Raw genomic sequence first — 21,461 nt, 5'->3', positions numbered from 1 at the left:
AGGGATGGGTAGAATTTGAAATATAGAGCTTTTTAGATGGCTGTAGATAGATAGATAGATAGATAGATAGATAGATAGATAGATAGATAGATATAGACAGACAGACAGGGATGGATGAAGACAAAAAGAAAAGGAAAGAAAGAAAGAAAGAAAGAAAGAAAGAAAGAAAGAAAGAAAGAGAGAGAGAAACTTCAAGAACTAGGCTGTTGGCTTAGAAGGTGTTTCAGGATTTCCAGAAACACAGAGAGAAGTGTCAAAGTCCTACAATATTTAATATTTTCATTGACATATTCCTAATGAAATGGGAGCAAAAAGACACCCACAGCCTTCAAAGAAAAGAATAAGAGGAACTTGTTAAGTTTTTTTTTATTCAACAAATTATATTAAGAATACAGACTAAGTTCTCAAGACGGGAGCTTCCCTTTGTAAAATACAAAGTAGGCCAATAAAATAAATATGAAAGGGTAATATTAATAGGATTAATGAACATGTTTAATCCACTTTCAATGTCCCATCACAAAGAAAATGCATAGCATCTTTAGGAAAAAAAATTACATTCATACCTACACACTCACACACAAACACAATGTTAAAAAATGCCCAGCTGCTTAACAATATTCTTGTTTTTGAAGCAAATAGCTCAGAAAGAGATGTTTTAATCCATGTGTTTCATAGGATGTTGCACTGTCACTTTTCTTCACCTCAAAGGAACCCCCCATTTATTTCCTAAACAAGATCAACCCCCTTTCGAAATATAATTTCACACAACACTTAATTCACTTCACACACACACACACACACACAAAAATACTCCACAAATTCAACTTATTTTGAACCCATCAGCTATCCTAAATTTGTCTGTGTGTTGCCCCATTAACCACACTCTAAACACCCGTTTTAGAGAGTGTCACAGATTTTTCTGATCTTAATACTTATTTTTTGCTCTGTTTTGGGGGAAGGGGCAGAAATAACACATTTTTCGTTTGTGCAGCTGTGTGTTATGTGTACATTCACACCTATATTCCGTATGTGTGAATATGAAACTGACAAAAGCTGCACAAACAGGCAATCAACTCTCCAAGATCTACAAACCTTTTGTCTCCCCTCAGTGGTGATGTCTGGAATAATAACAGTATACGAGGCGGTTTATTTGTACCCGTTGATATGATGGGGTTGCGTGGAGAAGTCAACAAAAACATCCCCATTGTTACCTGTGATGCACGACTGCTTTGTCCTGGATAAAGTGTATTCCATGAAAGATTACCCTGCTTGGAAAAAAGTTCCTCAGTGTTGGGTTGTCAAAACAACATTACACCACCAGTCTCTACTACGAGGAAGTAGAATTGAACCTGTTTCTCCCTAGGCCAGTGGTAGGCGACCTCGGCTCTTTTATGACTTGTGGACTTCATGAATTCCTGAACCAGCCATGCTGACTGAGGAATTCTAGGAGTTGAAGTCCACAAGTCATAAAAGAGCCAAGGTTGCCTCTCCCTGTCCTAGACATTGATGGCCTTCAACTCCAGCCAATGGCTAAGGACAAGGAGAGTGGACCCAACAGAGGCAAACATGAAAGTCAACAAAAGCCATGAAAAATGCTGACACTTTGTTTAAAGACCAACAACTGCCTTTTAGGGGGCAGAAGGAGACGAGGCTCATTTATAGATAATTTTTCCAGTATTGAGAGAACAAGGATGAGTTCTCTAACCCCATTTCCCGTTGCCTAATTTAGCTTGACACCTACCAATCCTGCTTCCTGCCTTCCACCATTTCTGACTGTAAGCAGAGGCAACGGTCCTGGGTAAAAACGTCCACCTTCCTTTCGTACGGTGGAGAGAAGTGTGAACAAAACCTTTTCTCTGAAGTTGCTTTCAGTTCTGTCTGAGTCTACCAATCTCTGTCTGGAGCTGAGGGGCTCATATCTGCATTCTCTAAAGAGAAATATATGGGAAAGGGGTGGAAACAATGTAAAAAGACTAGAGACTGGCATAAAAGCATCCACAATTATATGTATACGTCTAAATACAGAAATAAATACCTATCTACCAGTACCGTTGGGAGGCCAAATACCACGTAAAAAGAGGGATAACCTTAGTGTGCTTTGTACTTAAGGATTCCTCTGTTAAAAAAAAAAGTTAAATTGCATTCTATCCATTGGATGTAGAAGCAGCATCCAAGAACGGTTGGATGGAAGCTGATAGGAACTTTAGAACTTCACCAGAACTTGATAGAACTTACATTAGCTTGTTTGTCACTGTCTTCTCACCAGATTAAGGGGGGGAGAATTCAAAACCTGCACCAGAATATTGCAATAACAATTGCCCCTTCTGTGTGAGGGGCAATTCTGGTGCAATTGTAGCCTTGAATTCAACGCTGCTTCCTTGGCTCTTAAGAGCATTGAAAAGTAGAAGGTGCCATTTTGGTTTTTAAGTTCTGGTGCATTGGTTAATTGTTTCCCTCGTACAGGAAGCAACCACTCTCCTCTTGAGAGTCCATGCAATGGCTGGTGATGACTTCCTCTGCTTTCTACTTTCAGGGTTCCAAGAAGCCAGGGCGTGAATTCAGTTTCAATTTAACCAGCAGTTCTTCTCCAAAATTTGAGATGGGGAAAATCTCTTTGCTACCCTATTATGGCTCCTGCTTATGGAAGGAAACCAACTAGTGGGATGGGATAATTTGTCAAACATCAGCTAAGCTGGGATCTCTTTTCTGCACAGCCGTTGAGAAGGTAAGAGCTGCAGTAGAGATGGACCATCTCCATCCTTCCAAACATGGCCTGGACGTGCAATTTTGAAGGCAACGGAAGGGAGCAAAAGAAGTCTTGATTGAGGGGCATTAAAAACTCTGTTGACCTGAACTGATTCCGGGATCCGCCTTCACCTAGACATTTTAGCCATCTAAATAATAAACGAACAAGAATGGCTTTCCAAATCAATCTCATTTGATTTGACTTCTTAAATTCAAATCAAAATTTTTCAGCCAGATTCAATTCTCATCCGCTGGCCGTCGTTATTAGCTCTATTTGCATGTTGTTAACTGGAAAACACTTTTCTGTCTTCATCTCAGATCTACCTGTTCTGCTTGAGATGTTTGCCTAACATCTCACTTCAAGATCACAGGCGCAAGATCAAATCACCGTCTTAGTTTACCTTATTGATTTCCCAACTACCTTCAGGAAGTGACTGAAACAGGGTCTTCTCTGTTGGGGCCTCTTACCTATTTAATGCCTTCACAAAAGCCCTCTTTTTTTGGGGGGGGGCAGAGAAAGGCAGTTTGGTGATTGGCAATGGACCATGAGAACTGAAAAGGTTGGCAAAACCAAGAGAGATGATAAAGAAATCAAGACATACACCATGCTTGCTAAGAAGAAGGTAGAAGGGCTGAACAGCTGGCTCGGATTGTGCTGTAAAGCCAGCGTCTGACCATTTGTCCAGTTTTGCTTTTCTTGAAAAATGCAATTTATAAACTTCTGGGCAAGGATTGGGAAGACATATCCATTTTATGCAGTACGACCACCGCTCTTTGCTATGAATAAAACTACTCCAGAACAAAACAAGCTAAACTAACTCCAGGAGCAGCTGAGGTCCAAAACCAGGTCAACTGCATTTTAATACCATTAGAGAAATTACTATTTATTTACATGTGACATGCTGGATCCTTTCTACCTGTTATTTTTGTTTGTTTGTTTGTTTGTTTTAATCAAAGAAATCAATGAAAAGGGGAAGAAGGGATCTGCTCTCCTTTTTGTCTCTACGACACAGTATTTGTTCTCCGGCAGCACAGAAAAAAGCAGCACAGAAGTTCATAAAAGGGTTCCCCAAATAATTGTAAGTTTCAGTGACAAGTTGCACCAAGTTGTATATTCTGGAGTTATTACTCATGGGCTGAAGCTTACATTAGACTGGCCTGTGTTGGTTTCTTCTTCCAAGATCTCCAGAAGAACACATCATGGTTTGTTTCATCTTAAGCAGCCCAGTTAGGCGGACAAGTCTTCCGGTTGCTGAATTGAACTATTTATAACAGAGGGAAGGATGCAAGAAATGTTTTAGAGAGAGCCACTGGAGATTTCGTAGGCCTTCCAGACAAGTATCCGGACTAAACTCTTTCTGCAAAATTTATATCAGATATAAATCACATTTGTTTGTTGTTATTTTTAAAAAAGGCTCAGAAACGAAGTTGCCCATCTTTGAAAAAAGGCCACGTTGATCATCCATTCGGGCAGATGATTCGGAGAAGAGAATTCCAAAAACAGAAGTCCAGTTCAGGCCACGCATTTTAAGCTGCTTCAAACCACAAAGGACGTTGTGAGTTGGATGGTGACAGCAACACTGACGCCAGCGATGAGCTACAGGATGGATCTTCGTAGTGCTAGTCAGCTGAGGAACGCCAGATAAAGCCAGCCAGGTGTTAACAGACAACAGCTAAAAAGGATGTGCTTCTGGGTTAAGAAAAATCTATCCATGGGGTCTACCGGACCACAGGAGAAGACAAAGCTTAAGGTCATGTCCAAAACAAGTCAGTGCCAACGAGCTGGGCATTGAGGAGACTTCCATTCACCTAGGGAACAGATACTCATTTTTGTTAGACGGTTTAGTAGAAGACACTTCAGCCCAGTGGGAACAGCTCTTTGGAGGGAATCAAGGATCGCCCACAAAAACCACAATAAATAAACGTGGACAGACAGAAGCCCCCACAACAGAGGTCTATGTCTCTTCAGTCATAAGAGGGCTGATCCCAGGGGAATCTGCAGGGTTAGGGCCGTTGTCCAAAAGGACTCAAGGAGCTGAGTCAAGATTTGAAAACCAGCAAGTTGGTGTAAAAAAAATTAAAAAAAAGAGGGAAAGAAATGCTATCCAGTTATTTTGTACAAAGGAGGTGTGTGTGCGGGGGGGGGGGGGGAAGTGATGCAAAGGGGAAAAACAAAAAACAAGGCTTTCTGTGTCTTTTGCTGGACAGGTGTCCATTAATACTGCTTGTCAGGGACAGGAGGGATTGGGGGAAAGATTACAAAGCGAGGAGGAGGAGGAGGAGGAGGAGGAGGTCCTGTCGCTTCTCAGTAGTACGTGTGCGTTATACTCCAAGGAGTTGAGAGACTTCACGAGGGCGGATACTGCTGGCATCTGGTGGGGCTGGGAGGGAGTCTGGCTGCAGCGCTCTGCTCTGTCCGGAAGCTGTAGTCATACTGCAGAAGAGAGAGAGAGAGAGAAAAAGCAAGGCGTGAACAATTGGGCAGCCAAGAAAACCTACCAATGCATCATTGAACCCATCCATCCAGAGTTCTCAAATAGTATGATCCCCCATTCTTTGTGGCAGCCCTCCAATATTTGAGGGGCTGCCACAAAGAAGAGGAGGGGGTCATCCTATTCTCCAAAGCGCCTGAAGGCAGGACAAGAAGCAACGGATGGAAACTAATCCAGGAGAGAAGCAACCTAGAACACTAAGGAGGAATTTCCTGAGTGAGAACAATTAACCAGTGGAACAACTTGCCACCAGAAGTTGTGGGTGCTCCAACGGTGGAGGACTTAAGAAGAGACTGGACAGCTATTTGTCTGTAATGGGATAGGGTCTCCTGATTGAGCAAGCGAATAGAAGACCCCCCTCCCTTCCAACTCTGTTATTCTGTTAAATTATCCTACTTTGGACACTCCACCTGTCCGGAGAAGGTCTGATGCTGGGAAAGGTAGAAGGAAAGAGAAGAAGAGGATGAGCAGCAGGAAGGGACTCAGTTATAAGGGTGATAGGTATAACATTGGAAGAGTTGAACATTAGGGACAAAACATCTTGGAGTAATTCTATGTGGCCACTAAGAGTCAGCATTGGCTTGAGGGTGCCCAGTCAATCAATCCAGTAGTTTTATTTGGATAAATAACAATTCCTAGAGAGGCTGGGAAAGAATGATGCTCAGAGAGGACCAAAGACTCCACATTTCAAGGTGGAGATGGAGGTGCTGGAAGAGCTGAAGGTCATTATGGAGAAAATCCACCAAGGTGGTTGCCAAGAGTTGGCACGAACTTGAGGGCACAAGATTACAATAACCTGTAGTCCTGTTCCAGCTCAACGGCACATAATCAACCAACCAACCTATCAATCAATCAGTCAATCAGGTGATTTGCCCACTTGCAAACTTTTCATTAAACCTGAAAAGTCAGTGCAAAGTATATACACGTGGCAATGCTGCCACCTGGTGGCCTAACTGCAGCAGTACACCAATCAAAAATAAAGCATTAGAAGAATCATGCAATAAGTACATTTTAATGTCTCAGAATGATCACCCCAAAAGGGTGAGACGATTGAATGATGCTATCCAGTCTCTTATTATGATTATTATTTTCTGTAACTTAATATGTTAAGCATCAGGGAAGAGTAGAGGGCTGTTCAATTCTATCTTCTCATTTACTCAGATGTACCTTAAACTAAGCAACTATATCTATCATACCTCCAAAATCCTTAATTACAGGTTTTTCTTGCCTTCTTTCTCTCATCTACCTTTACTTTCTTTCCCTTTCGCTGCTAATTTCTCTGTCTTCCCTTCCCTTCCCTTTCCTTCCTTCCTCTCTTCTTCCCCTTCCTTCCCTTCCCCCTTTCCTCCCTTTTTTCCTTTCTCATCCTTCCTGCCCTTCACTTCTCCTTCCTTCCTTCCTTCCTTCCTTCCTTCCTTCCTTCCTTCCTTCCTTCCTTCCTTCCTTCCTTCCTTCCTTCCTTCCTTTCCCCACTTTCTTTCCTTCTCTCTCCCTCTTCCTTTTTTCTTCTTACCTCCCTCCCTCCCTCCCTCCCTCCCTCTTCCCCACACCATTATTTTTTCTCTCCTCCCAATCCAATCCTTGATAAGACCACGGGATGGCACTGTGTGGTCACAAATGACTGCTAAGGATTCTTATTCCCCCTTCCTTATATTGCAAAGGAAAATTATGACTAACACCTAGTTACCCCTGAAACAAAAGAAAGATAGAGGGCAGCAGAAAAGAAGAGACGTGGGCCTTGTTTGCTGCTGAGTTTATCAAGGAAATGAGGGTCCCTTTGCAAAACTGCTTCGCAAAGATACTGTTATGGGGGGGAACGACATGGGCAGCCATTTCCCAGCCCCTTCTCCCCAAGAAATAAAAATCAGGAGTGTTTCTACTAAGCCCTTTGCAAGACCTTTTAAAAATCGACTGAGTGCCCATGTCTTTGTTAATTTCATGCCGACATCACAGAGAAGCCCGTGGCAAGTGCCCAGAGCGAATGGAAACCCCCGCGAGCTATTTTTCAAGCACGCCAAGGCATAAAGATGTCAGCTCAAACTGTTTACTAATTAACACTTAAAAAGACACAAATTAGATATGCGTGGGTAAGAGCAATTACAATCAAGACCAATCTCTTCAGTCATTGGGGGAAAAAAAGGGGGGGGAGATAACCCAAACTCTCAACTCAAAGATATTAAGGGGGGGGGGGGGAACAGAGCATTGGATGCTGAAAATATGCCAGGGGAAGGAAGAAAAAAAAAGCTCACCTCTTTCTCAATTTCAGCCAAAGATTTAATTGTGATTCCCAGGAGGTCAACAGGCTGCATCTGAACAGGGAAAGACAGAATTGTGCCATTCAAATCTTAAGAATTCAATCCAGCCACCATTCCTGTCCCCTGTTGGGATGTTTGGCAGGACTAATGCTTCCATCTTCCCCTCCCAAGTCAGCGAAGTTATGGGAACGGTAGCCCTCTACCAGAAGGCAGTATGACAACCAATGGCAAGGAGATGTGGTCCGCTGCTTGGACACAGGACTAGGGCATCACGGAAGGAGAGCAGGCAGGTGAGGGAAGCATCATCAAGCATCTCATGATAGGTTGGGAGCAAGGAGAAGCATCAGGCCAGCATCTCAGCTTGGGAAGTGAGGAACATCCTAAGAAGTAGATGTTCTTTTCAAGCACGTTCAAGAAGATTCTCTTGAACAAGGAGGGGTGGATGAAGATGGTATGGAGATTTTTTTTAAAAAAAGTGACAGCTGAGGAAGGTTGAGCTCCCCCATCCAAGGTGTTCTACTTGATGGGTTTCCAAAATTTCAATTTTGCAATATTCTGGAGAGCTTTCAGGAAGGCAAGGGACTTGAAGCAGTGGATCAGATCATCCCTGAAGCTATGGATTTTGGAGTATTTGAACTTGAGGTTCTTCAAAGGTTAAGTGCCAGGAGTTTAGTATGGGACTCCAGAGGTCTATGACATGGATAAATGAATACATACAAAAACTCACCCCTTCAGAAGCACAAGCAAACTTCTCTGAGATCATAAAAGGCACGCCTTCCATCGCTGCAAACAAAACACAAAGAACGAAGGTCAAGATAGCTGTGGTGTCTTCTCATCTCTACAGTCCCCAAAAGTGGACTGTAAAGGTATCTTCATTGCCTTGAAAAGGCAGTCCTCAACTTATAACTATTGGATCAGAGACTTCAGGGTCACATGATCAAAGTGGCCATCACCTCTGCCAACATCTGGCCCTCGTCTGCTGAATTAACCCATTCTCTAGGGAGTGTGATGGCTCCAGGCACCTGCCCACATAGCAGTTTGAAAGCATGAAAATGGAGAGTAGATAAATAGGTATCACTTCGGTGTTCTGTGCACCTTTGGCATATAGACATGCTGGTCCTATGACTGTGGGAAATGTCATTGGACAATGATGCCTCTCTTGGACCAAAAACGGAGATGGGCATCTCACCTTAGAGTTGGACACAACTGGACAGCGAAATCTTTACTTAGGTTCATCCACTAAAGCAATGAACTTGGTTGTGAACCAAGTGTAAATATATTCATTAAATTTTATATGACTTTTTCTTCTGTCTCAGCTTGGTCTACCCAACGGGGTTCTAAGGGAGATCAAGTGGAGGAAAAGACCAGGCCACAAAGTCCTAAGTTTCTGCAAGGAACATCTTGATCCTCAAAAAACTGGGGAGCCACCAAGATTGGGAACCAACGCGCAGCAGCTGAAAAGCTGAGCAATCTGTCCAAACGCCTCAACGCTGCCATGTGGGCTCCTCCACAGAGCTGTAATTAAGAAGACCTGTAATTAAGGAGATGCCCTTTTCTCAGAATGATTGCACTTTTTAAAAAATGGCAGAACCACACAATGGAGCCTGTTATTAATGCCAGCGAGATGTGAACACGCGGGCTGCGAGATTCGGCCCCCATCCAGGGCTGTCGCCACGAGATTATTTATAAAACTGGTTCGTGGGGAGCATCTGAGCAGGTGGGCTAGAGAGAAGGAAGACCAGGCAGAGAAGGACGGAGAGATTTAGAGTGATGGAGGTGCCCTCAACCTAAGCAGCTAGCAGAGACGTAATCACGTTCTGCTCCCAAGTTGGATTCCAACTGTGGAATTCCAGGTGTCTACCTTCCCTTGGACAACGATGGGAAGATGTGCCCTTCTCTTCCACCCACAGCTTCTGTCTACCTGAGAAAGTGCCTCATCTCTTAGAACTGCTAGATCAAACTTCCCACAAATGCAAGTCCACATCAGCTCTACTGTGTTTAAAAAGAAAATGCACCAAGATTAGCTCTTTGCGTGAGAGGCCACAATGGCAGGATGATCCCATGCTCAGTCTTAACGTGGTTTAATATAGGCGTATCATGTTATGGTGAAGACCTAACTCTCGGGAAAGTTCTGAAATGGGGAAGGTAGAGGATCACAGTCACAGTGGCCATGGGTGCAACGCTGGAAGACTCAAAGGATCAGGTCAGGAACAGACCCTCCTGAAGAAGGAGGTCTGGCAATATGGTTGCTAAAAGCCAACTTGGCGGCACGTAATCAATTTCTATCCAAGAAAGCCATATAAATTCATAATCCTAAGAAAGACGGATGAAGGAGTAGAGGTCAACAGGCAACAACAGCAACACCACAGTGATGAGTGTACCTGAAAGACCAAGTAAGGGGCAGATCTTCGTGGAGAAAATCCACCTACGTGGTTGCTAAGACTCTACGCTGACTTGACGGTGGCTAATCAATCAAGTTGTGTGAACCCAGTTTTTGTCTTCCCTTGTCAATCTTGACGCTACCTAATCAATCAACCAGGTTTGTGTGAATTCAGCTCCCGCCTTCTCCTGTCAATCTTCCTCTGCCAAACAGCACAGGAGATGAACACAACTTCCTTTCATGAGGGCCAGACACCCTGCATTAAACCCCGACATATGAAGTTACTTCTCGATTCCCCCCTACAGCTCTCTCATAATAAGGTCCTAAATTTAACCTCCCCAATGAATTCTCCTCTGAGCTGTCGGATAAACAGAAGAGAGTCGCACAAGGACCGAGCGTTTGAAACGGAGCAGAAAAAACATTCTTCCCAGCATAATAACTACTTGTTTCTTTGAAAGTGCAAAACAATGGGCGTCAGAAACAAGTGGAAATCTAAGCACTAATTGCCGTTATTCTTTCTTCACAAAGCATCTCCGGGGGGGGGGGGGGCTTATGGAAACGTGTTGCATTGTTCTTTCTGACTCATTGAAATATCAGGTGGTGTCTTCCCATCACTGCCAATAATAGAACGAAAGAACTTTCTAAGGCAAAGGCAAAGAGCACGGCATGATCCAGACAAGTTCTCCAACGGAACAAATGAACAGGGACAGGAGAGGTTTTAAATATGGCTGTCAAGAAGCATTAGGGTCCCTGCCAGGCGCTCGCTGGCAGCTTTCAAGGGGTCACGAAGTGCCTCTCCTGAGCCTCGGGGTGCAGGTCTCATCGTGGGGCCTTGTCCTGATCAATCGGTCTGGTGCTCCGGAAAGGGGCTCCTCCTGAAGGCAGGCTTGGCTAACCATCCCTCATGAGGCCAGTCAAAGTCAGGACGGTCCTTTCGGGGGAGTTGGGAGAGAAATAAAGCAAGAGAGAGGTTTTATTCTCACCCCTCTCCAAAGTTCCTCTCGAAGGGCTGAAAAGGTGGGCCTTGTCCCTTCCAGTCACTGTCGAACCCCTCGCAAGCTTGAAGGTGGACTCACGGTTCTTAGCTTGCTTGTTTTCATTAACATCATCAGTGCTAGAAGGAAGTGGAGTATATGGAGATGAGGAGGAGGAGGAGGACTGTGGGATCCTTGGTGCTCTCTGAGCTTGGTTACTTTCTTGCAGACATTTCATTACCAAACTAGGTAACATCATCAGTGCTACAAGGAAGTGGGATGTGAGGAGGAGGAGGAGGAGGAGATCACCCTTGTTGCTCTCTGAGTGATGGTAGCACTGATGATGTTACCTAGTTTGGTAATGAAACGTCTGCACGAAAACCACCAAACTCAGAGCTGCTGCATATAAACAGGGAGCGAGCCACACTTACTAGCACGGACAAGCAAAGTCAATGGGAGAAACCAGTTTCGGTTAATGGCTGTGTGACTTGTTTAACAGCTGCAGCGATTCGTTTAACGATCATGGCAAAACAAAAACAAAAAAAGGTCGCAAAATGAGGCAGAGTTTTAACAACTGCCCCGCTTAGCAATGGAAACGTTAACTGCATCTGCGGTCTTAAGTCGTAAGATGAGCCCTGGGTAATTCAGTGAACCCAAAGGCTGAGCAAAATCCCAATGCTGGATCGTAACTCGGGGCTAGTGTCCAATCTCGCTTCTCTTCTTCCAACCTGTTTGGTCTGGAATATCTTCAGTGGAGGACTCTCAAGGCCAAACCCTGCAGAACCTGGCCAAGCCATTATTTAGGCGAATAACGAATTGCCCCTGCTCCCGTCAAGTGGTTTGTCACGACAAATTAATGACTTGACAGACTTCCCATGAACTGGCAAACAACGAAACATCCCTCCGCGTCTTTATCGTCGTTTAATTTAAAAATGATCCTGTGTGAAATTATCTCCTCGTGACTGATGGAAGCGTGGAGAAGGGAGACTCAGCAAAGCTGCTTCAGGATCATTGCTTTATTAATGGCGATGTCAGAGAAATGAAAAATGCCAGGGTTGCTGTGGTTAAAGCTTCTAGCTGGGCCACACTGGAGCTCAGAAGCGGCACTGTGCACGGAGACTTTGAGGGCAGCTTCAAGGAGAGGTCCATTGCTTGGCCAAGGGACCACGGAAGGACTTGATGGTCCTCAAGGATGGGAAACAGCTTTCTTTCTTTCTTTCTTTCTTTCTTTCTTTCTTTCTTTCTTTCTTTCTTTCTTTCTTCCTTCCTTCCTTCCTTCCTTCCTTCCTTCCTTCCTTCCTTCCTTCCTCCCTCCCTCTTGTGCCTGGAGACCAGGCCTCCAAATCAAGAGGGTCAAGGGTCTAATAAGAGTTCCCATAGAGTCTCCTAGACCAAGCCCTACTCCCTTACTACACTGATGATGTTACTTTGTTGGGTCATGAAATGTCTGCAAGAAAATAACTCAGCTCAATGTCTATGGGGATTCTCACTCATCCAGGTCATAGCTGTCTCTGACTGGAGAGGCGTCAAAGCCATACTACCCCAGATCCTTGAAGTTGCCCTTCAACAGGTGTGGAGAAACAGGGAAGAGAAGGATGATCTATTCCCTTTTTTTTTTCCTCTTCCTCCTTCCGGGTCTCCTTCTGTCTCTTTCTCTCTCTTGCCCTAAAACTATCATTAGTTTACTAGAAATTTGGGATGCCTAAACAGAAGGACTTGATGGCGGGAAAGTAAAAACGTAGCAAAAGATTTAATCCCCAAGCCTAAGAGAGCTCTTTGATGGATGGCTGGAAGATATGGCGAAGATATACAGCCGTTTATTTTGTGGCTGGGCCCTTGCCATCTGCTGTGTACCAGTGGAACTTGCCTTGGCAGCCTGCTCTAACCAGATTAGCCAAAGTCAAGCTGGCCCTGGGAATCTTCAAATCCAGACGGTCATTCTTCATGACGACTACGCCCGGACAAGTCCTTATGTAGATAAACGCAGAGAGGCAAAGCACCAGGAGAAGCTGAAGGAGAAGGACATGTGGCTATCTTAAAGCAGACATGAGCGCAAGTAAAAGGTGTGGACGGTTGTAGATGAAGCAGCATTCACACAGCCCAGTGTGGGAAGTAGAAAAATACATTAGGAGAGGAATAACAAGAATGCTCTTCTATCTCTGTTCCCCTTTGGTGCAAACCAAAACAGGACTTTGTACAACTTCCAAAACAGAGGTGGGCAACGTGCCGTGCCTTGGTGGCTTCTAATCCTTCTTTGAAACCTTATTGTTACTTAATTTTAGAAGTGAAGCTAAGTCACCGTCACCCAGATCGTTGTTTTAAGATATACCTGGTCTAAAACCACCCAAACTCTGGCCAGATTGCTTTTACTTTAATTTAACGTGTCCTTCTGAATGTGGACTACGAATATTATTTTTAAACAGAGAAGGGAGCAGGGATTTAGAGAGAGGAGAGGGGAGGGGAGGGGAAGAGGGGAGGGAGGGAGGGAGGGAGGGAGGGAAGGAAGGAAGGAAGGAAGGAAGGAAGGAAGGAAGGAAGGAAGGAAGGAAGGAAGGAAGGAAGGAAGGAAGGAAGGAAAAGGAGAAGGGAAAAGAGAAGAGGCCCACAAAAAGAGAAACTACTGAGAGACATTGGGACAGTGATGTGCTTTCCATGAGGTATGTTTTATTTGCCCATGCAAATTCTTCCAAAACAAGATGCCCCCATCAACGTAATTGCTAATTAGCTAATAATAGCCAGCAATTTCCATACAGATCAAATGCCCAACTCTTGTAGCTATTAGGGAAATAGCACTTTATAATTAAGAGCCTCCTTGTTCCCCCCCCCCCAAGATGCCAATTAACGATGTAATTATTAGCCCCTTCTTTTGCTGGTGCAGAATTAAGGCTATTCGCCCTCTCTGCTGAAAAGGAAAGAGAGGCTGGCTCGGGGTTGGGGGGGGTTGATTTGGTTTCTAAAACGTTGCTTAATGCAGAAAGGGTGGCAATAACAGGCTCTTCAACTGCCGCGGTTCCAAATGAATGCATACATCCCAAGCAATTTATTCCTGATTAATTGAAGAGCTCAGAGATAACATAATAGAGCAGCACCCCACTTTACAACATCCAATTATTATTATTATTATTATTTTAAATCCCCCCGTCTTTCTGCAAAAGAACGTAGGGGGCGTATCTCTCCCATCCAGCCTATTTATTTTCCTCCCCTCTGAAAAGATGGTTCATTTATTCCAGACTACGGGAACCATAGCATTCTGGTTCCATAAGCCCCAGCCTGGTGCTTCTGATTACAATTCTCACTAGGTTTCAGATGATCATAAGCAACTGGGAAGATGGGGAGTTGCAGTCAAAGCTATCGGAAGTCTAGGGAAGTTTGTGTATCAGGAGACACACTGATTATTCACGTGTCAAACTAGGAAAGCTCACCCTTCACATTCCCAAGGCCCTGGGATAGCTTTTCTGCCTGGCCTTTCTCAGGGAACCAGTGATGGTATTCACACAACATAGCTAAACCCTAATCAAGCCCTGCATGTTGCATTAATGTAGCTGCAACGTCTCCAAGTGATCTAGTTGCAAATGTTGTGTGAAGGAAAGCAGGCAAAGTTTATGAAAAAGGTATTTTATTCTGCGTGCTTTGAGGGAGGGAGGGAGGGAGGGAGGGAAGGAAGGAAGGAAGGAAGGAAGGAATAAAAGAAGAAGGAAAGAAGGAAAGAAGGAAGGAAGAAGGGTGGGAGGAAGGGGAAGGGAAAGGAGAAAGAAAGAGAAAGAAAGAAAGAAAGAAAGAAAGAAAGCTATAGTGCAATACAAAAAATGGAAGAAAGTAGAAAAAGAAGAAGATATACAGGAAGGTATAACTGCAAAAAAAAAAAAAAAGTCATTTCCGATATTCTTCACAGAAGCTATAAGCGCAATTATATTTTAACCTGTCTCTCTAAACTTACATCACGTCTCTCTTCTTTCTATCTATCCCATCTAATCATCAAAACCATAAATCACAACTTGGTTTTTCACAAAAGAAAATCCATAAGGGATTTCCAATCACCAATAAATGCAGATAGGAACCCTTTCTCTAATCCGAGAAGTCAACTTATCCATCGCAGGAAACTCTACAAGTTCTTGCCATTTCACTAACTACTCCTCTATAGTGGGTCATGCTGAATCTTAATAATAATAATAAAGTTGGAAGGGACCTTGGAGGTCATCTTGAAATAACAATAATCAAAATGTTTGGAAAAGCGAGTGATAACAATCCAGTTGTTAGCTCAAGAATAGAGCTAAGAATAGAATACAGCAGATCCAACCGGATTAATGAAAGAAGCCCACCAGGCACATTAAGAAACAAACGTGGATATTTGATCCAGCATGAATTACTGTTAACCTTTAGGATGATATGGGATAGGCAAGACACCAAGGGACATTAATAGTTTGTTAACAGAGAGTTCTGAAACTGTAATCTTCTCTTTATTATTATTGTTCTTCCTGTTAACTATGTTGTGATTAATATAGTATGTAGATGGCAGGTTAATAATTTGCAAATGGAATTTGGTGGTTTAAACTCTTTTGAGTCTGTTTTGCAAGGGGAGAGAAATTAATTTTGTAGTAATGTATTAATCAGTATTCAATGGGGGGGATGGGATAGTACGTGTATAGGTGTTAGGTGTTTTTTTTTCCAATGCAATTTTTGTCTTCTTCTTTGTTTTTTCTATTCTTAAATTTTGTATTTGTTTTGTATTTTAATTGTTCAGTGTTAATTTTTAACATTTGGGGGGAAAAAAATGGAATAAGCCTGCCAGAGAGAGAATTGCCTTCCAAACTAGTTGAAAACATATTCAGAAATATTTCACTGGAGGGATAACCACTTCACCAAAAAAGATTTTGGACAGGTCCGGCAACAAAGCAGAAGTTTTTACAAAAAGACCCGTTCAGTTATGAAAATACTAGATGGCTGCTGAAAAGGACTGCACCTGTCCTTCTGATCTAGAAACAAAAAGCCACATTAAAACACAACTTCACGCCTCTTTTCAGTTATTACAAGAAAGTCCTTCTTGACAAGGGGGGGAAACTATCACCAGCAGATTTGTTTTCATTTGTGCCACAAGCAGTATCAACCCAAGATGTGTGAACGTTTCCTCTGCATATTTAACTCAGCGTACAAATTAGGTACCCTATTATTTTTCGGCAGGGTTATTTTTTTTTTAAAAAAAATCCTCTTTATCCTCCTTTTTTAAAAAGCATTAGGAACAAAACCTTCCTAGGAGGAGACAAAAAGCAAACAGGGAAGGAAGAAGACACAAGTTCTCTGTTACAAACCACACCAAATGTTGGTCAATGTAACGGAAGAGATTAAATTCAGCTTCTTGGCGTACGAGTGCTCACGTGTGTGCTTTAACACACCATAAAACCGTGCGATAAGGCCCTATAAAACTTGTTTTAATTTTACTCTGAACTCCATCAAGCACATCGTATACAAGCCTTGAAAAAAAGAAGGAAGGGGGGGGGAGAGACAATTGTGTGAAAAGTAATTTTGCATAATCAGGACATGCCATCTGGAACAATTAAACGATTTCTATAGAAGTATGAGGATCAGTCATATCTGCTTATTAAAGATCAGAAATTATACAAGTCATAAATCCTCGAAAAAACTACATGTGCTCTCGCCTGTCAACGCTGTTTTAACTTCAGATGCTGAAGAATGCACGATTAAGGCTGAGAAAAAAAGAGATTAATATATGCAAATTACATTGAGCATTTAAAATCCCCAGCAACTGTCTCGGGTTTTTCCTGTCCTTATTGCTGCATTTATGTTTTATTCATCCTTTCCGCGCAACTCACCTGTCATTTCATAAGCTATAATATTATGGGGGTATTATTAAACAGCATAAAGCCCCTGCTTTAATTGGAAAGCTTCATTGCATTTTCCAATTATTTGGACTAAATTAAAAGCAGATGTACATAGTTTAATAAGGAGTCTAATATCAGTTCCGGGAAATCAAAATTCACTGGCATTGTGGCGTTGCAATACTTTTACAAAGTGTACATTTTGGAGGATATTGTTGGCATGTTACCCCTCCCCCCCTTCTTTCTTTGGGGGAAAAAAAAATCAGTCCCAGCAATCTGTTAATTGTCATCCTGTTAATAACTATTTAAATATCCAACTGGCATAGGAGCATCCTATTCATAAAAGAACAGAGATAGAAAACAGCTAGCTGAGCAGAAGCAAAGCCCCATTCTTAATAAGACATTTTGCTACATCTGGAACATGATATTCACACCATTGGGGATAATTAACCAAACATGGAATTGCAGATTGGGGGTGAAGAAAGAACTTTATTCCAGAATTGTTTAAGTTGGGTTGAACTATTTCCTTCTCCCATGCAAACAAAAGCATTGTAGATTTTTTTTTTTTTTTAGAACTCTTAGGCTCCGTATAAAAAACTTTAGTCCTGTACAAATTATACACGGTCTGAGAGCTACTTAGATGCTGAGTCAAGTGGCCACATAAAACAATTGAATATATACATTAAAGGAAAATATCTGTAGCTCAGAGTTGAAATGAGGGGGTCCTTGTTGCTCTCTGAGCTTGGTGGCTTTCTTGCAGACGTTTCATTATCAAACTAGGTAACATCATCAGTGCTAGAAGGGAGTGGGGTTTGTGGAGAGAAGGGGAAGGAAGGAAGGAAGGAAGGAAGGAAGGAAGGAAGGGAGGGAGGGAGGGAGGGAGGGAGGGAGGGAGGGAGGGAGGAAGGAAGGAAGGAAGGAAGGAAGGAAGGAAGGAAGGAAGGAAGGAAGGAAGATCATTGATGATGTTACCTAGTTTGGTAATGAGACATCTGCAAGAAAACCACCAAGCTCATAGAGCAACAAGGACCCCTCATTTCAACCCTGAACTATAAATATTTTCCTTTAATATATATATATATATATATTCAGTTGCTTTATGTGGCGACTTGACTTGGCATCTAAGTAGCTCTCAGATTGTGCAGATTTTGTGCTACATATTTTTATATGGACCCTAAGAGTTCTAAAAAAAAAAAAAAGCCTACAATGCTTCATCGTTTGTTTGTGTGGGAGAAGAAAATAGTTCAGACCAACTGATCAATTCTGGAATAAAGTGCTCTCTTCACCCCCAAGTTCTTTTGATTGGCTCCATGAAAACCCTCCCAGTCTTCTCCCAAGAGTTGACTACCAAGACTTTGCTGATCCATGGTATGAGTTCTTGAGGCTCATAAAGACTTCACTTCTTTTGCTTTATCTCATGAAAATCCCCTCAGTATTTTCCTCAGAATTTTCTAGGAGAAGACAGCAGACATTACTAATCAACACTAAGTCTTCCTGAGGCTAATAAAGACCTCCATCCTAGCTTGACCTCAATAACATCACCCCAAAGCGTCCAAATATGGCTAGAATGGGATTGCAAAGCGGCAGGGATGTGGTGAAACAAGGAATTCAGCCTCGAACATCGCAACCTTATAATAAGAAGGCAAAAACTATCTTCCTCGGTGAAGCTAAAGGGAATTATTTTGCAGCAAATTAAAACAACAGCACTCTTCCCTGCTCCAAAATTATCGATGTTAATAAAGGTAGTTTACTGGGCCATATGAACTATTTAATTATCTTTGAAAAGTGAATGGTGTGCAAGGGGTGGATAATGAATCAAAACAATAGTTTTGGGATGAAAAGACATGACTAAGCGTTGATTAAATTGTCTTTCCCATCGAAGGGAGATAAAAGATTTATTAAAAAAAAAAAACCAGAGGCAATTGAAGTCCACATAATATCGTGGCAGGAAGCATATGGCTGTTTGGTGAGGGAGGCCAACACAACAAGAAGAAAAAAATTGCACAATAGGGATGGAAAGAGAATCAAGGAATTTTGGCACTCTCCTTTTTCAAGGGAAGCGATTTTGCCCACCAGCCCATTCAAAGTGCCACCGTAGCTCATTAATCAATGCCAACGTATTTCTATAGACTCAAGAGTTGGAAAAAGCTATTTCAAAAAACATTGGTTGGATGTTGGGTTGTCCACGCCAAGGGCTATCTTGGAATTTGGGCCTTACCTTTTTTTTAATTGATGTCTGGCCTGGTCACTATTTTCCAGAGTTTGAGTTGCACACTTACATCATGAAAGAAAGACATATAAAAATGCCAGCTACTTCAGAAGAGCAACAAAGGCTAAAACATATAAAGAATGATTGCTGGAATTGGGTATGGCCAGTCTAGAGAAAAGAAGGAACAGGGGTGACATGATAGCAGTCTTCCAATATTTGAGGGGCTGCCCCAAAGAAGAGGGAGTCAAGCTATTCTCCAAAGCCCCTGAAGGCAGGACAAGAAGCAATGGATGGACACTAATCAACCTGGAACTAAGGAGAAATTTCCTTACAGTGAGAACAATTAATCAGTGGAACAACTTGCCTCCACAAGTTGTGAATGCTCCTTCACTGGTGGTTTTCCAGAAGAGATTGGACAACTATTTGTCTGAAATGGTATACGGCCTCCTGCTTGAACAGGGGGTTGGACTAGAAGACCTCCAAGTTCCCTTCCAACTCTGTTACTCTGTATTCTGATTATTTCACAACAGCTTGGAAGTCCATGAAGAGATCAATGGTTGAGTTTCATCACTGTTTTTTGAACAAGCTCCATTGCCCAAACATTACAAACTAAGATCTTGTGTCCAACTCCACAAGGAAGAGATGATACCTTTATAGGAATTATAACAGGAATTGAAGGCAAACACTGCACTTATCGTGCGATAAGGGCTAAAATTCCAGCATCTCCAACCGGCATGATCAAGGAGCTCCTGAATGAAGAGAGGGCCGGGCTACCTGACCTCACAGATCCCTTCAGGTTTTGCGGTTTGATGAGCAATCCTGAAGCAGCTGCACTGTCAACAGAGAGCTAAGTCCTTAATGCCATAAAAGCATTAAGGTGGCAAGCAGGAGAAGGAGGGAAGGGAACGGAACAAGAAGCAGTTCATGCTAGCTCACAAAAGAGCTCAAGCTGCCGTTGCTCATTGTCTTATAGACAACAGTGAGAGAAATCTCCCCAATAATTAGCTCCTTTGCAGCAAACTGACAGATTCTTTCTTTGTTGGGCTAATCTATGGGGGCTTCGTGTTCTTTATAGGCAAGGCAGCTTAGGTGTTAAACTTTGGCTTTCTGTTCATTCCCTTTTTGAAGTGCAATGCTCCTCTGGGGACACACAACTGTGCAGATGAGGGACACCAGTCAAGGACCCATGTCTGGAAGATGCCGAACCAGGATCTGAAACCTGGACATTTGGCAATCAGGTCTGCAAGCATATTTAGTGCACGGGAACCCCGTTTCTGAATATAAACACATTGGCTTCATGGCCACCATCAGTGGTAGAAGGGAGAGGGGTTACCAGACAGAGCAAACCACTTGTAAATAATCAGACAACCTTGAAAATATACGGAAGACCTTTGGGTGAATTATATTGTGATTTCCTCAAACAGTTTTGGAAGGATTTTTTTCTGGTTCATCTTAGGTTCCCCAGCATGAGAAAAAGAAAATAGTCATTGCCTTGTGAGTCCTGGATGCTGTCTGAGCTGGGTGGTTTTCTTACAGATGTTTCATGACCCAGCTAGGTAATATCATCAGTGCTAGAAGGAACTGTATATAAACAGAGAGCAAAAGCTCATGCTTTTGATTATTACCTAGTTGGGTCATGAAACGTCTGCAAGAAAGTCACCAAACTCAGAGAGCACCAAGGACTCCACAGTCCTCCTCCTCCTCTCCATACATCCCACTCCCTTGGGGCACTGATGATATTACCTAGTGGGGTAATGAAACGTCTGCAAGAAAACAACCAAGCTCAGACAGCACCAAGGATTCCACATCTTCTACCTGCTCCTAATCTTGGCACTGAGAAACCCAGAAAATACAAGCCACATAAAAATTAAGGATGTCACCACACTATCTAGTTTGATGACTAGCCAAGCACATCAGAGAGAAATAGCTCTGGAAATCAGATACAAGTAACAGCTTGCTTATCTGATGAAATCAACACTTGCTACAGTTTTATTATGCAAGATTCTACACCGGCTTCTACGAATATAAGCCTAAAGACACTGAATCTCCCTCACCTGGATATTGAAGTCAGCATTGTGATAGAAGTGGACACAAGTTTCTTTATTGTTTTCCTGCACCATGGATTACATTGACAAGCCACCTTAGCTCCCTTCTTAATAATAATAGTAATAATAAAGTTGGAAGGGACCTTGGAGGTCATCGAGTCCAACCCCCTGCTCAGGCAGGAACCCTATACCATTTCAGACAAATGGCTGTCCAGTCTCTTCTTAAAAACTTCCAGTGTTGATCCCAACCAACCAGAAATGCGAGGTGTCTGGCATTGGGAAGGAAGGGTGATTCCTGGTATAATTTAGAATCTGAATTGTACTGGAATTTGAGAGTCCAGGAATGAAGGAAAGAACTGAGCCAACGAGAAGAAAAGGGAAAGATGAATTGGGCAGCGTTGCCAAAACCTCTTACGACAAACCAAGAAGAGTTTCAACTCAGTTCCGGTAACATACGATTTGTCCGTAAGTCATACCAAAGCCTCTTGTGGATAGCTGAAACATCTTGCAACCCAAGCAGCTTCTGC

At 42.8% G+C, this 21,461-nt stretch overlaps 2 protein-coding genes across 3 annotated transcripts in view; both read right to left on the bottom strand.

Moving 5' to 3' along the window:
* The window catches only part of LMX1B (LIM homeobox transcription factor 1 beta), a 194,210-nt gene extending 192,330 nt beyond the window's left edge, over positions 1-1,880 (bottom strand). Inside the window, exon 1 of the mRNA XM_039322914.1 lies at positions 1,742-1,880. The gene's annotated coding sequence lies outside the window, so the exon portion shown is untranslated. The remainder of the gene's footprint in view (positions 1-1,741) is intronic.
* MVB12B (multivesicular body subunit 12B) overlaps positions 350-21,461 on the bottom strand; it is a 40,829-nt gene continuing 19,717 nt past the window's right edge. For both annotated transcript variants that reach the window (XM_039322916.1, XM_039322915.1), the window contains exons 8-10: positions 8,220-8,275; positions 7,487-7,546; positions 350-5,179 (exon numbers count right to left, since the gene is read on the bottom strand). In XM_039322916.1, coding sequence (XP_039178850.1) covers positions 5,093-5,179; positions 7,487-7,546; positions 8,220-8,275 — 203 coding nt within the window. In that variant the 3' untranslated portion in view covers positions 350-5,092. The remainder of the gene's footprint in view (positions 5,180-7,486; positions 7,547-8,219; positions 8,276-21,461) is intronic.

Source organism: Crotalus tigris, unplaced genomic scaffold, assembly GCF_016545835.1.
Source record: "Crotalus tigris isolate CLP2741 ecotype Arizona unplaced genomic scaffold, ASM1654583v1 scf7180000024153.1733885, whole genome shotgun sequence".
NCBI classification, from domain to species: domain Eukaryota; kingdom Metazoa; phylum Chordata; class Lepidosauria; order Squamata; family Viperidae; genus Crotalus; species Crotalus tigris.
Note: the sequence above shows the minus strand (reverse complement) of the source record. Positions and strands in the feature narration are given on the sequence as shown.